The 12,975-nt window shown below is 47.6% G+C and overlaps 1 protein-coding gene across 1 annotated transcript in view; it reads left to right on the plus strand.

Annotated features, from left to right (window-relative positions):
* Positions 1-12,497, plus strand: part of SLIT3 (slit guidance ligand 3) — a 468,658-nt gene extending 456,161 nt beyond the window's left edge. Inside the window, exons 33-36 of the mRNA XM_062502022.1 lie at positions 5,682-5,836; positions 8,056-8,341; positions 10,471-10,679; positions 11,754-12,497. Of these exons, the coding sequence (XP_062358006.1) occupies positions 5,682-5,836; positions 8,056-8,341; positions 10,471-10,679; positions 11,754-11,995 (892 nt within the window). The 3' untranslated portion in view covers positions 11,996-12,497. The remainder of the gene's footprint in view (positions 1-5,681; positions 5,837-8,055; positions 8,342-10,470; positions 10,680-11,753) is intronic.
* The last annotated feature ends 478 nt before the right edge of the window (positions 12,498-12,975 follow it).

Genomic DNA, 12,975 nt, shown 5'->3' on the forward strand with positions numbered 1-12,975 from the left:
TGGTTTTGACTCCTCTGCCCTGCTGTTCTCTGCTGTCTGCAATAAAGGTATATTACTAGACAGTGAAAAAAAAACCTGACCTCAAAGCCCAAATTTTACAAGTTCCAATTGAATGCTTTAATCCTTTAATGCATTTCTGTTCACTGGCATATTTATAGTGGCTCAGCTCTAAATATCTCATGGGTATTAGAGCAAGGGGAGTCAGTGTTTAAAACATCTGTGTGTGCTTGGGGCTGGAGTAGAGGGGAAATAAAATATATAGGAGGGAAAAGAGAAATAGCTGAAAAATGAGAGTGGAAATCAGTTCCTTCCTGTATTCCCTGGGGTTTTATGTTGAATACACATCCCTTTCCCTTCACTTCTTTGTGTTGTGGAGTCTGAGCTCCCAGCAGATGCAGTGTGCACTGTGTGCAATGCACTGTGCAGTGGCTCCACTGGCTCACCTTGCTGGAGCCGCTCTGGCAGAAGAGGAGCAGAGAGCTCCCTCCTAGAGGAAAATTTAATGTCTCTTCCATAGAGCCCTCTCTAGTGGCCTCCCTTCCCTGTGAGGGCAGCTCAGAGCGAACAGAAGGTGCTGGACCCAGGGCTTAGGGAGCTGGGCATCCCAGCATTTTCCTCTACTTTTTGCAAAATTTGACCAGATGCCACGGCCAGCTGTCCATGTAACCTCAGTGAGAGCAATGTACTGGGCTGTGCAAGGCATGTAAGGTGGGCTGTGAAAAGATGAGTGTGATGGAGAAGAGAGAGTGGAAGGATGCTGCAGGGTGAGCACAGTGGGGGAAGTGCCTGACCAGGGGTGTCCTCACCAGCCGCCGGCCACGACCCAGAACAGCAGCACTGGCTCCTGAGGAATCATTCTGTGTTATGGAAAACTTGTGCTGCCTTTTGTTGCTTAGTTTTCAGCAAGTTTAATTATTAAATTCCTGGAAATCCTTGCTTACACTTCAAGTGCTTACAACAAGGACTTGTAGGAAACTGTACAATATCCAATGGCGGTGGCATAAAATGCTGCGGTTGGAAGTCAGCTAAACTTTCCTGGCTGTATTAGAGGCTCGGAAAGATCTCAGGAGCGGCGCATGGTTTATTAGCGCCCCGGGCTCTTCCTGCCGCACCTTTCGGGTGTCCCTCGTGGTGCTCGCTCGCTCGGGTTGATTCGGTTTCACCGTGACGAGGGGGAGCCCGGGCGGAGCGGGAACGGGAACGGGAATGGGAGCGGGGCCGGGAACGGGAATGGGAGCGGGGCCGGGAACGGGAATGGGAGCGGGAACGGGAATGGGAGCGGGAACGGGAATGGGAGCGGGAACGGGAACGGGAGCGGGGCCGGGAACGGGAGCGGGAACGGGAATGGGAGCGGGAACGGGAATGGGAGCGGGGCCGGGAACGGGAACGGGAATGGGAATGGGAATGGGAGCGGGGCCGGGAACGGGAGCGGGAACGGGAATGGGAGCGGGGCCGGGAACGGGAATGGGAGCGGGAACGGGAGCGGGGCCGGGAACGGGAGCGGGGCCGGGAACGGGAGCGGGGCCGGGAACGGGAATGGGAGCGGGGCCAGGAACGGGAATGGGAGCGGGGCCGGGAACGGGAGCGGGGCCGGGAACGGGAGCGGGAACGGGAATGGGAGCGGGGCCGGGAACGGGAGCGGGAGCGGGGCCGGGGCTGTCTCTCCCCGCTCAGCTCGCGGTGCCACGGCGCCCTCTGCTGCCCGCCCGCGCCGCTGCACCGCGCTCCCGCATTGCTTTCCCGGTTCTTGCCCTGCATTCCCGATCTGTATCCCACATTCCCGGCTCTCATCCCGCATTCCCCGCCCGTATCCCGCATTCCCGGCTCTCACCCCGCAACGTTCGGAGCGGGCAGCTCGGTGCGGGGTGGCCGGAGGAGCCCCATAAACCCCGACTGGAGGCGGGCATCTCCATCCCGCGGGCGGTTCCGGAGGGAAGAGCCGTGTAGGAGCACCTGATGCCCAGTGAGAACTGAGTAAGGTTGGAACAGGACCCTTGGGAGCGGCGGCTCTGGCGGGCTCCGATGGAGAGCGGAGCGCAGCAGCGTTCGCTGCTCAGCGCCGGCGCCGCCGCCCTTCATCCCCGGCCAAGCCGCTGTCTCCAGCTGTCTCCGGCGGCTGCCGGGGCTCCGAAAGGCCCGGCTACAGAGGAGGCTCTGAGGAGAGAGAGTTCCTGCAGCTTTTCTCTCACCACTGGTCTCTCCCCCACGGTTGTCTCCATCTCAGAATCCCAAGGCGTCTGAATGCCTTCCCGTCAGCAGCAGCAGTGAGTGCTCTCGCACAAGTATCTGCTGCCTGGGGATTTCCTGTCGTCCTGGCTGTCCACATTCAGCTTTTCTATCATATCTCCGTGTCTTCTCAAACAGCAAATGAGTGCTTTGTCTGTTCTAACTTTATCTGCTTTACAAAACTGTAGTGTTGCGTGATGGCTGTGAGTTACTTTGTTTCTCAAAGTTCAGACAAAGATTATTTTAATAACGGGTTAAAAAGTGAAAGAATCAGAATGGAGTAATACTCATCCATGTGTTCCTATAGACTGGGACCTCTCACTCCCTTTCCAACTAAAATATCATCTCTGGGTGTGCTGAAAGGCATCAGCACCATATGGGGTGGCTGCTTCCATCCCCAGGACTCACAGACTTGTTTGCCTGCTAGTCAAGGGATAATCTGGAAAAAACACACCCTGTGGAGAGTAGGTGATGAATGCCTGAGATATCCTGGCTCTGGGAAGAGCCAGTCCTGCCAGATGTGATAATGTTGTCCTCTGACAAATGGCCATAGCTTGGCCTTGTGCAGATAACCATGTGGTTTGTGTGTTAGCTTCAGCTATTGATCCTGCTGGGGAAGGGCTCCAAATCCTACAGCCATCCATCCCACCTCCACAGGGCTCAGCTCTCACAGCTCATGGGGTTTGGCTCCACTTCTCCCTTTCATTAGCACTTCTGCGCAGATTAATAATTACATGTCTGCATTTCTATTCATCTCACACCTTTCAGGTGGAAGTCCAAGTGCTTCCCCCCAGGAACCAGGCATTGCAGAGAGCAGTGAGATAAGCAAGGAGCACAGAGGGATCACCCAGTGGGTGTTGCTCTAGCACAGCTGCTCCTAATGCAGCAGACACTTAGCAGAATTCCAGAGTGCTTGAACTCAAAGCTCAGGCCAGCTGTTTCCAAACTTCCCAATCCACAAAGTGCAGTTCCCGAGGTGTGACCTCGCTGCAGTGCACTGGGGTGCAGTGGGGAGAGGCTTGCCCTTCCCAGGGGCACAGGCTCAGCCCCTTGGGCAGTGAGTCCAGCACACATCCTCTGCCTCATCCTGGCCCACACAACTCACTGCCCTTGCCAGGGCCCTGATACAACTGCTGTGATCCAGAGTCTCTGCTGGACCAGCTGGATCGCATTTTTGTTCAGTGTCAAGCCTTCATGTTTTTTTTCTTTAAAACACTTGGAACTGTACCATCAGCTCCAGGTTCCTGAGTTCTCCCCAGGGCTCTCTCACCATCTTGAACATGGGCAGCAGCCACAGTCCAGTGCTTCCCTGCAGGTCAGGAATGAGTGATTAAGCCAGCAGAGCTTTCCTGGGAACCTTTCTGTGGCAGAACTAACTCACTTATTTATGTAAAGCCACACCATAAAGGTGTTCATACACTACTGTCTGTTACCTTATGACCTGTGTAACCTTACCTGAACTTTTGAAGGCCTGTGTGTGTTCATGATTCATCCCGAAAAACTGTAGGGAGAGCAGCACTGCAGAGGCACTCCAGCTCCAGGCTGGAACAGCACATCCCCACAAATGCCTGCAGTGCTGACTTGCTGCCTGACATAGATCAAGTACAATTGGTTATGTCAGGTCTGCCATAAAACACTATAGAAATGAAACTTCTTCCAGCAATAACTGAATTCCAGTAATCTCCAAGGCATGTAATCTGCTTGTGAAGCCAAGGTTCTATTTCCTTGCTGCAATAGCCTTACACATCAGTTCTGCGGGACTGGGCACTAAAGATGGGCACAGCATGTCATCTAGGTTGAGAGGTGGTCACATTTAAAAGGTGATTCACTCTTAGGGATGAGTGTGTCTCTTCCTCTCCACTGACAGTAAAAAAAGTGTGGGTAAATAGCTCAGAGGCATTGACCTTGCAAATTTACAAATTGCCTGAAAGGAACCTGACCTGTGAATTTGTAACTTCCTTTGAGAGGATGCTGAGCTTATGCTTATTTGAATGAGCAGAAACCCAAACTTTGACACTGTGCTGTAGTGTGCACCACATGTGCAGCAATCCCAAATCCAGGCTGTTTTCCAAGCAGTGTCTCAGGATGCCCAAAGCCTGGTGTGTTCTCTCGTTGTCCACACATAACAGCACCCCCAGCCTGAAGGGAGGAATCTGGGAAAGGGTGCTCACAGGCAACGCTGTGCATGTGGGCAGTTCACAGAGCCCACAGGCTGATTCCAGACCAACCATTACCAGATTCTTTCTACCTGTGCCCTGGTGTCTGAGTGCACAAGGAACAGATACTGTGCCTTTTAATTACACCTACAGCAGTGGGAAAATCCCCTCAGATGTGTGACTACCACCCTGGTTTGAGACCCTCTTTTCTCAAGAGCAGGTCATCTCACCCTCGTCCCTCCCTGCTTTCAGGAGTGCATGAAACCATCGGGTTGTTTTAGAGAATTTCACCATGGAGCATAAAGGCTTGAGAGCTGAAGCTGCCCTGAAAATAAATAATTTTTAAAAATGATAGCATGACATAAATGGAATGATAGCACTGCACCTTTTAATGTGTGGGAGAGTGAACAGGAGATGAAGGTGAAGATTGTTTGAGGTGCAGACTAGGAGGTTGCTGCAGGCTTCATGCATCTGAAAAATCAGTGTTAAGAACAAAGCAATACACACTATTTTAACATCTTATCTGCTCAGAGATGGCTGCCTGCTCCCTGCCCCAGCACCCAGCAATTCCTACTGTCTTCTCTTCAATCTATACCTTAACCTTAAAAAGGAGTATCCATTTGTCATTTTTCCTTGTGTTCAGGTAGGATTGTCTGATACTGAACAAAGCACACTGGTCATTTATAAGCCAAGACCTCCTGAATTCCTTCTCTGGCTTTAAGACCCTCAGTCTGTTATTCCTCAGTTCATAGTTCCAAGACACTTCTGCTGTAAGGAGATGCTGGTTTCAGAGGCCTCTGCTGTCTCACCGCACACTGCAATCTCTCCTGGCCCATGTGAGATAATTTAAACCACACATAGGAGAGTTTTTAAAAATGAAATAATTTTTTAATCCAGCCTGCAGCATGTGTGTGCACCAAGCAGTGTGACAGAGGGCAGCAAGCTGCGGCTGAGAGCACAGAATGGGATTTTTTGGTAGTTTTGTCACCAAAACCAGTGTGTCATGTAGCTACACAGTTGCTTTTCTGCCCTGAGAAAAACAACTGGAGTGGCTGCTCTCCTGATTAGCTGCCCTCTGAAGTGTTCCACATGTGTCAGTACTGCCTGCCCAGGATGGGCTGAGTGTCAGTCTGTACCTCCCCACTGCAGGAAATGCTGAGAACGCTGTGACTGCAAACTCCAGAGCACTCCAGAGCTGTGCTATGCAAGGTGTACCACAGAGACACAGGATGTCACAGAAGCAGAGGCTGTTCCTTGTTCATCTTCTAATTCTTTTTTTTTTTCCCTCTTACTTTTTAGTGTGGAAACAGTAAATGATGGGCAGTTTCATAGCGTGGAACTCGTGATGCTGAATCAAACTCTGAACCTGGTGGTGGACAAGGGGGCTCCCAAGAGTCTGGGAAAGCTCCAGAAACAGTCTTCTGTCAGCCTCAACACACCCCTCTACATTGGAGGTACCGTGAGTTGCTCTAGATTTGAGGTTTTAACATGTTTTCTCAGCAACAAATCATCGTCCATCCTATGGAGAGGGCTCTCACAGCCACTGCAGGAACAGCCCACTTGGCATTTCAGAAGCTTCCAGAACTGGCTGGCACCAAGGTGTATGGCTCAAAATGGATCAGTGTGAATATCACAAATTGTCATGGCAAAAAAGGCAAATCAATAGTCAGTGGGTTTAAACATACCATAACTGAGCAGTATTTCTGATGGAATTTTTTACAGAGGTCTAAAAATTGGGGGGGGTTGGGGGGGGGGGAAAGAGGTATATGGTTAAAAAACATATTAACACTCAAACTAAGAACACCTTGGTTAATAGTTTTCTCATTGGAAACTGAAGACATAGTTTTAGACAGATACTAGAATTGACCAAACCTCAGTTAAGAATTTTTTTCACATTAAGTATTAAATCTGGAGGGAAGCAGAGGCCAAATGGGGTGGGGAACAATGCCCGGAATAATGACTATAGCACTGATGAGGTGTCTGGTTACAAGAGACAGAACAAAGGCTGGTTTTTGCCCACTGGATTGTTTTTGCCAGAACCCCCCTAGTTCTATTCTGAACTGAATGTTGAAATCTCTCTTTCAGTGACACGGAGTTTTTGAATTTTTAGTCAGCCTATTCCAAATACAAAAGGTAATAGACTCAGAAAGTCTTTGAGCCTATTCTAATGAGATCATTGAAGCCAACTAGCAGCCAATAGTAGAAACTCTTACCAGCTTCAGTTGGTGCTGGTCAAGGTTTTTCTAAATAATTTTCTTTAATAACACTTTTCTAAAAGAACCCTGAATATTGCCCTTGTAAAATAGAAAACTGGCTAATCTTGCTTTGTACAGAGTTGAACTTTTATAATTGGTTCCTATTAAGAATGTCACAGGCTATTAAAGAGCATTGTGCATCAAAGATAATCTGCTGGTGCAGAGGCCATCACAATTTCTCCCTTTAGCACAGCACAAAAGATACCAATCCTGCAGCAATGTATACACAGGGAACTTGGGAACTAATCCCATGGAAAAGTTTTGTTAATGGATGAGCATCATGGATCAGTACTAATTCTCAAAAGGTACCTAAAAAATTCTCAGGAAGAACCTGAGGTCTGGAAAGAAGGACTGTTGAATACCAGGATCCATGGCCTCAGTAAAGACTTCTGCTGCTGCCTATTAAAATTCTTGTTGCTTCTTTCTAAACCCTCCCTGTTCTTCATGTGCCACCTCTTAATGTGCAGCCCTCCCATGGAAGCCAGATGCCTTTCCTCTGCAGGTGGTTTAGTAAAAGTAGTTGCCTAAATTACCCCAGAGCAATTGTTCCTGACCTATACAGAAAGATCAACACAGACCTCAGCCTTCAGGTGCTCACAGTTTTGTCCATCTCACAACCACATCACCTGTTCTAGCAACTTTCCTCCTAACATACAGTTAAACAGATGCTGTTTTAGGACCACCTTTAACAGTGGCATTACTTATAGACAGCAAGTTCAGAGGCCTCACATGGCTGAAAATGGAAGCACTTGCCTGTGCTAATGCAGCTGCACATCCAAGCTGGTGTCAGTGGGGAAGGTATAAAACAACATCCAAAAGAACCTGCTGGCCATCCAACTGTGTGAGCTCTTCCAAGCACTTGAACAAGATGGGAGGTGCTTGCCACAAAGCCTTGGCCTGGCCCTTGAAGTGCTGTTCCCTGTCTTCAGAGCTTTCCTGCACTACTTTCCATGGGATGCACTCTTACCACTCCCTCTCTTAACACTGTGACCCAGTAAAGCCAAACTGTCATGTTGCATCTCAGAGGTGGATACTACCTGCTGACAAATGAAAGCATTCTCAAACCTTTCAGAAGAATAATTGCTATTAAACTGTAGAGAGAAGGAACATTATATAAGGACAGGAACACGTGGCTACCAGGCAAAAAAAAAAAGGTTTGGTTTGGTGGGTTTTTTTGTTGTTGTTGTTTTTCTTTTTTCCTTTGGGCCATGCACTTCTTACAGAAGATTGGGCAAGTCAGTTTATTTTTTCCCTTTCCATTTCCAGAATGAGGACAATGAGATTGTACTACCTTACAAAGTTCCTATGCAAATTAATTATTCAAAGATTTTAACAGGCTGTGACAAAAGAAGCTTCAGCAATTTAAATATTATCATTGTAAGTGTAAGTGAACTTTCCCCTTTTGCTTTTATCTGAAGGGATCCCAACCTCTACTGGATTATCATCCCTGCGCCAGGGTGCAGATAAGACACCAAATGGTTTTCATGGGTGCATTCACGACGTCAGAATCAACAACGAGCTGCAGGATTTCAAGGATTTACCACAGCAGTCACTGGGAGTCCTTCCTGGCTGCAAATCCTGTAACATCTGCAAGCATGGGATTTGCCGATCCCTGGAGAAAACAAGTGTGATCTGTGAATGTCACCCAGGCTGGATGGGCCCTCTGTGTGACCAGGAAATTGGAGATCCATGTCTTAACCACAAGTAAGCTCAAACAAATGGTGACTGGAAAAAAAAGCTTTACAGCTAATGCATATTACACATTTCATCTTGCAAAACCACATCTGACTCTTTTTGGAGGTGCTGGGTCCCCACATGAGGTTATTGACAGTTGGGAGTCTGCATCTGTGGCAACTCTCAATTTCCACTTCTTGTTCAAATGTTGCTGACTCACCAAAGGAGCTAGTAGTCCTAAAGGATTTCAGGTGTTAATGCTGCAGCTCATACCTTCAGCTGTGACTCTACACATTAAAATACAAAACTTCCTGTTAATGGGCATGGCTTAACCCCAGGAGGTGAGTGCCTGCACAGATCCAGAGCAGAGCTGCCTGTGAGAGGGAGGTACACATTTTGGGGTTTTCTCCCAGCAGCCCTGAGCCCAGTCTTCAAACTTACTCCCTGAAGACCATTATGCACTCCAGTGTGAGCAGTTCTAAATTTCCCAAATAGCTAACTTAAATACTACACTTTGAAACAGCCCTTTAAAGTGCAAGTTTAAAGGATAGCTTGGTGTTGCATGTGAAGGGAGCGTGAGTGTAAAGTATTTACAGTTCAAAGGCTCAATAACCACATCTCCATCAGAAACATGGGGTGAATAGCTTTCTTATGGCCAATACACAGGAAACAGTCCTGTGCAGCGCAGCAGGCTGCATATTTCAGTGTTGTTTCATAAGCAGATGGAAATACTTTTGTTTTAGAAGTTCCTTCAGTTTCTGTCTTGGAAGGCACTTTTCATGAGCACATGCTTTTGACAGGTAAGTTGATGCAGTGAATAATCACTCTCAGAAATTTAACCTGGCAAAGGTACCATTTTAAACTTGCTTCTGGTTCTAATTCTACAAAGTACTGAAGTCTGGGAGGTGTTGAAAAGCACCTGACAGTTTACAAACCAAAGGTATGAAGACCCAAATGTTTCCTTGAATTTCCAATGTCAACACAAAGCTGCTGTGGTTGGACAGAGAAAAATAAGGGAGTTCCAGATGTTTACATGATGAGGGATTGTTTCTCTCATAGTCCAGGGAGGGTGAGGCAATCACGAACATTGCCCCTTACTAAGAGGAAAGTAGCTGTGTGTATTTTTAATGCTTGCACACTGTCCCACCTTTCCTGAATCATTTCAGCCTTTTGGAGCTGGCTCCCTAAAGCTGCCCGGTGTATCCAGGGGAGTGTGGAGCCCTGCTGGCAGGTGTCTGCTCCAACACTCACAGGTTAATCTCACTGAGGAACTGCACCTGGTAAAGATCAGGTAGCCCCTGGTTCGTGGGGCAGAAAATACTGCTTGACAGACTGTGACTCCCTTTGTTACAGTATTTTGCATGTCTGGACCTCACTGAAACTGCTCGTATAATCTGTCCTTTTTTTGTTCAAAGCTTAAAAATTAAATGTACAAAAATTCAATATAAACAGGGGATAATTTTAAAGTACTAGAAAGAAAATAAAACTAAGAGAAACATGGGTTTATGTCAAGTTACCTTATGCCAAAGGTTTATAAGCCCTGAGCAGTTTTTCCTTGGCTGGAGAGAGTTGCTGTTCTCAGCCCATTTCAAGTCTGCCCCTGTCCCAGAAGTGGGGACAGTGTCAGAGAATTTGCTAAGGATCACCACCCCACCCTGTGGTGTTCCTTGGAAATGCCAAAGCTCGCTGCAAACCCCAGGAGCCAGGGAACCCTCAACTACAGGTGCCGGCTGATAAGTTTGTGCATAGCTTTTCCACAAGCACCTTCATTTATCACACTGGTTTTCCTCACCTGATATTATTCGTACAGTAATCTGTTCAGGAAGCCGGGGCATGCAGCTTGATTGTTGGCACTTAGTTCCATGTGCTGATGCTGTAAATGTGAGCTGTCTCGTGTGGATGCCAAGCCTCGGTCTGTGCTCACGGAAGAACCTAATGTTTTCTACTTAGGTTCACAAATTCTAAAAATGTATTCTCTGAATGTTACCCAGTATTCACTGAAAAAAATCAGTTTTTCTCCAGAGTGTTTGACACTGGGCTGCTGTTTTTGGATTAGTGTCCTGGAATTAAATGAGCAGAAATGGCAAAATCAGACATTTCTGGGATCAGGAACTTTCACATCCAACGAAGAGCAGCTCTAAACGCTTCTGTTTCCCCAGGTGTCTGCATGGTAAGTGCACGGCAGCCGGCGCTGCTTACACCTGTAAGTGCATGGAGGGCTACACGGGCACCTACTGTGACAAGAAGAACAATTCCTCAAACCCCTGCAGGACTTTGAAATGTAGCCACGGGCAGTGTAAGGTCTCGGAGCATGGGGACCCCTACTGTGAATGTGACCTCGGCTACAGCGGAGAGCTCTGTGACAGAGGTAGGCTTGGCCCCGGGGCTGGAGCTGTGCTGCTGCATTCCTGCTTTACACCTAATTTACACCTGCTTTACACCTCTCTTCCCCGCCACTCGGACTTGGGAGGGGGGGAATGGCAAACAGAAGATAAAGCTAAACCAGCCTCTGCAGAGCAGCACAAGGAGAACAGAATCACGTAACAGTAGATAGCGGCTATCACACAGAGAAACGGGGACATGGAGCAAAGGGTTTTATTGTCTGTCTCCTGAATCCTCGAGGTTTGCTGCTGCCAGGATTTGGGTGGGATGCTCAAAGAAGAGGTTGTGAGGTTTACCCTCAGCAAGCAGGGATCAGTTATTTGCGCTGCTGGGAAGGGAGGTCTTACAAGGAGGAACTGCTCACCTGAAGTGACATGAGAGATTCTCATTCGGCTTGGACAGGTTTCCAGGGGAATCCCACAGGTCATGCTGGACTTTGCTAGGAGGGCAGAGGCCTAACTCTTCTGCCCTGACCTGAAAAGACTCCCTGGAAACTCATTGAGTTTTAAGTGCATCCTTTCTGCCTTGCTTTGTTCTTGTTCAGAAGGAAGGAGCTGGATAGTATTATTTTTATTTAGGTTGTCCCTTTCCTGCGCACGAACCACAGACTTTCCAAATTTTACACGTGCCCATCACCAAAATGTATCTGGCTGCTGCACAGGGACTGCAGAGCAGCACAGACACTTTTAGGTATCCCAGACCGCTAGTGTCACACGGAGCAGGCTGACCTTTGCTCCAGAGAAGCAGACATGGTAAAAGTAATTCTTATTTTGCAGGAGTGTTGCAGGACTCAACACTCAGCATTCATTAAAACACTTCCAGGCTGCTGATCAAAGCCAGCAGGCCAGCTTGGTCTTGGCCTCACATCAGATATTACACATTTGTGCAGACAAGCTCTGTTTTGGTGGCAGGTACAAAGCAGTAGAAGATTAAGGTTCTTCTCATGCCATCTGTTTGTCTTGAATCACATTATGAACCCAGGGCTGCTCTCTGATGTGCGGGGAATATCTGGCAAAATAGTTCCCACATTTTCTACTCCTTTCCATCCCTGTTGTCCCAGCAGAGAACCTCTGCCAAGGAGACATCATTCGAGAAGTGGTCCGTAAGCAGCAGGGCTACACCTCGTGTGCCAGCGCCTCCAAAGTGCCGCGCCTGGAGTGCCGCGGCAGCTGCGGCGGCGGGCAGTGCTGCGTGCCCCTCCGCAGCAAGAGGAGGAAATACTTCTTCCAGTGCGTGGATGGCTCCACCTTCACGGAAGAACTGGAGAGACACGTGGAGTGCGGCTGCTCAAAGTGCTTATAAGCCATTCTCCGCTCTCTGGCCACTTTATCGACTCAGAAGCGTTATCAAAATGGGACCTATTTACTTGCAGAGTGAAGAAGAAGAAAAGAATTATTAAGTATATTGTAAAATAAGCAAAAAATAGAACTTATTTTTATTATGGAAAGTGACTATTTTCATCTTTTATTATATAAAGTATCGCACCACTTTGGGTATATGTATCATATAGTGAGCTATTTTTACCATGAAACGTTTTTAACAGTTGTAAGAAAAAAAAAATTCAAAAGCTAAAAAGTTAAAAAAAAAATATATATATAAAGAAAACATAGCCTAACAGGAGGAATGTGGGGTGACTTTATGTGTATGCACAATGAACAGATGTTCGAGGAAAGGTGTTCCAAGGACCTGCCACTGGACTGATATGGGCTGAAGAAAGCTCCGAGGCCCTGGCTGGGAGTTCCAGGGGAGCAGATCCCTGTGACTGACTGCACCCAGGCACCTGAAGAGCCTCCCCAGCCCCTTCTCTTCCCAACACTGCCGATGCTGGTTTGCTCCTGTACAGTGGCCCCGCCTGCTGTTCGTGAACTGGTTCCCTGGAGCACACAGGCACTGCCGGAGCTTGAGGCTAATTACATTATTTGACTATTGTAATACTATAATACATTTTTTTGCTGTGTACGTTGTATTTATCTGTGTTCACGTTATATTCTGCAGCAACTGTATCTATAGAGCACAGGCAGCTTTATCCAAAAGAAGGGTGCAAAGGGAAAGGAAGTGGAGAAATTTATGTTGCTTTGGGTAATTTGGGGGCAAAAATGTGAAATAAGTGCTAAGTGATGCCTAATAAATGACATAGTACTTTTGTGTAAACTCCTCAGCTATGTTATTTCCCAAGTTTGTGCCTTCTTGCTCCCAGTCTTGAGCCCTTTTTTGTATATGAAATGTAAGGAATGCACTGCCACATAGTTTATCACACCTTGACACTTTAAAGGTTGTAAAGA

This window comes from Cinclus cinclus, chromosome 14 (assembly GCF_963662255.1).
Source record: "Cinclus cinclus chromosome 14, bCinCin1.1, whole genome shotgun sequence".
In the NCBI taxonomy this organism is placed as follows: domain Eukaryota; kingdom Metazoa; phylum Chordata; class Aves; order Passeriformes; family Cinclidae; genus Cinclus; species Cinclus cinclus.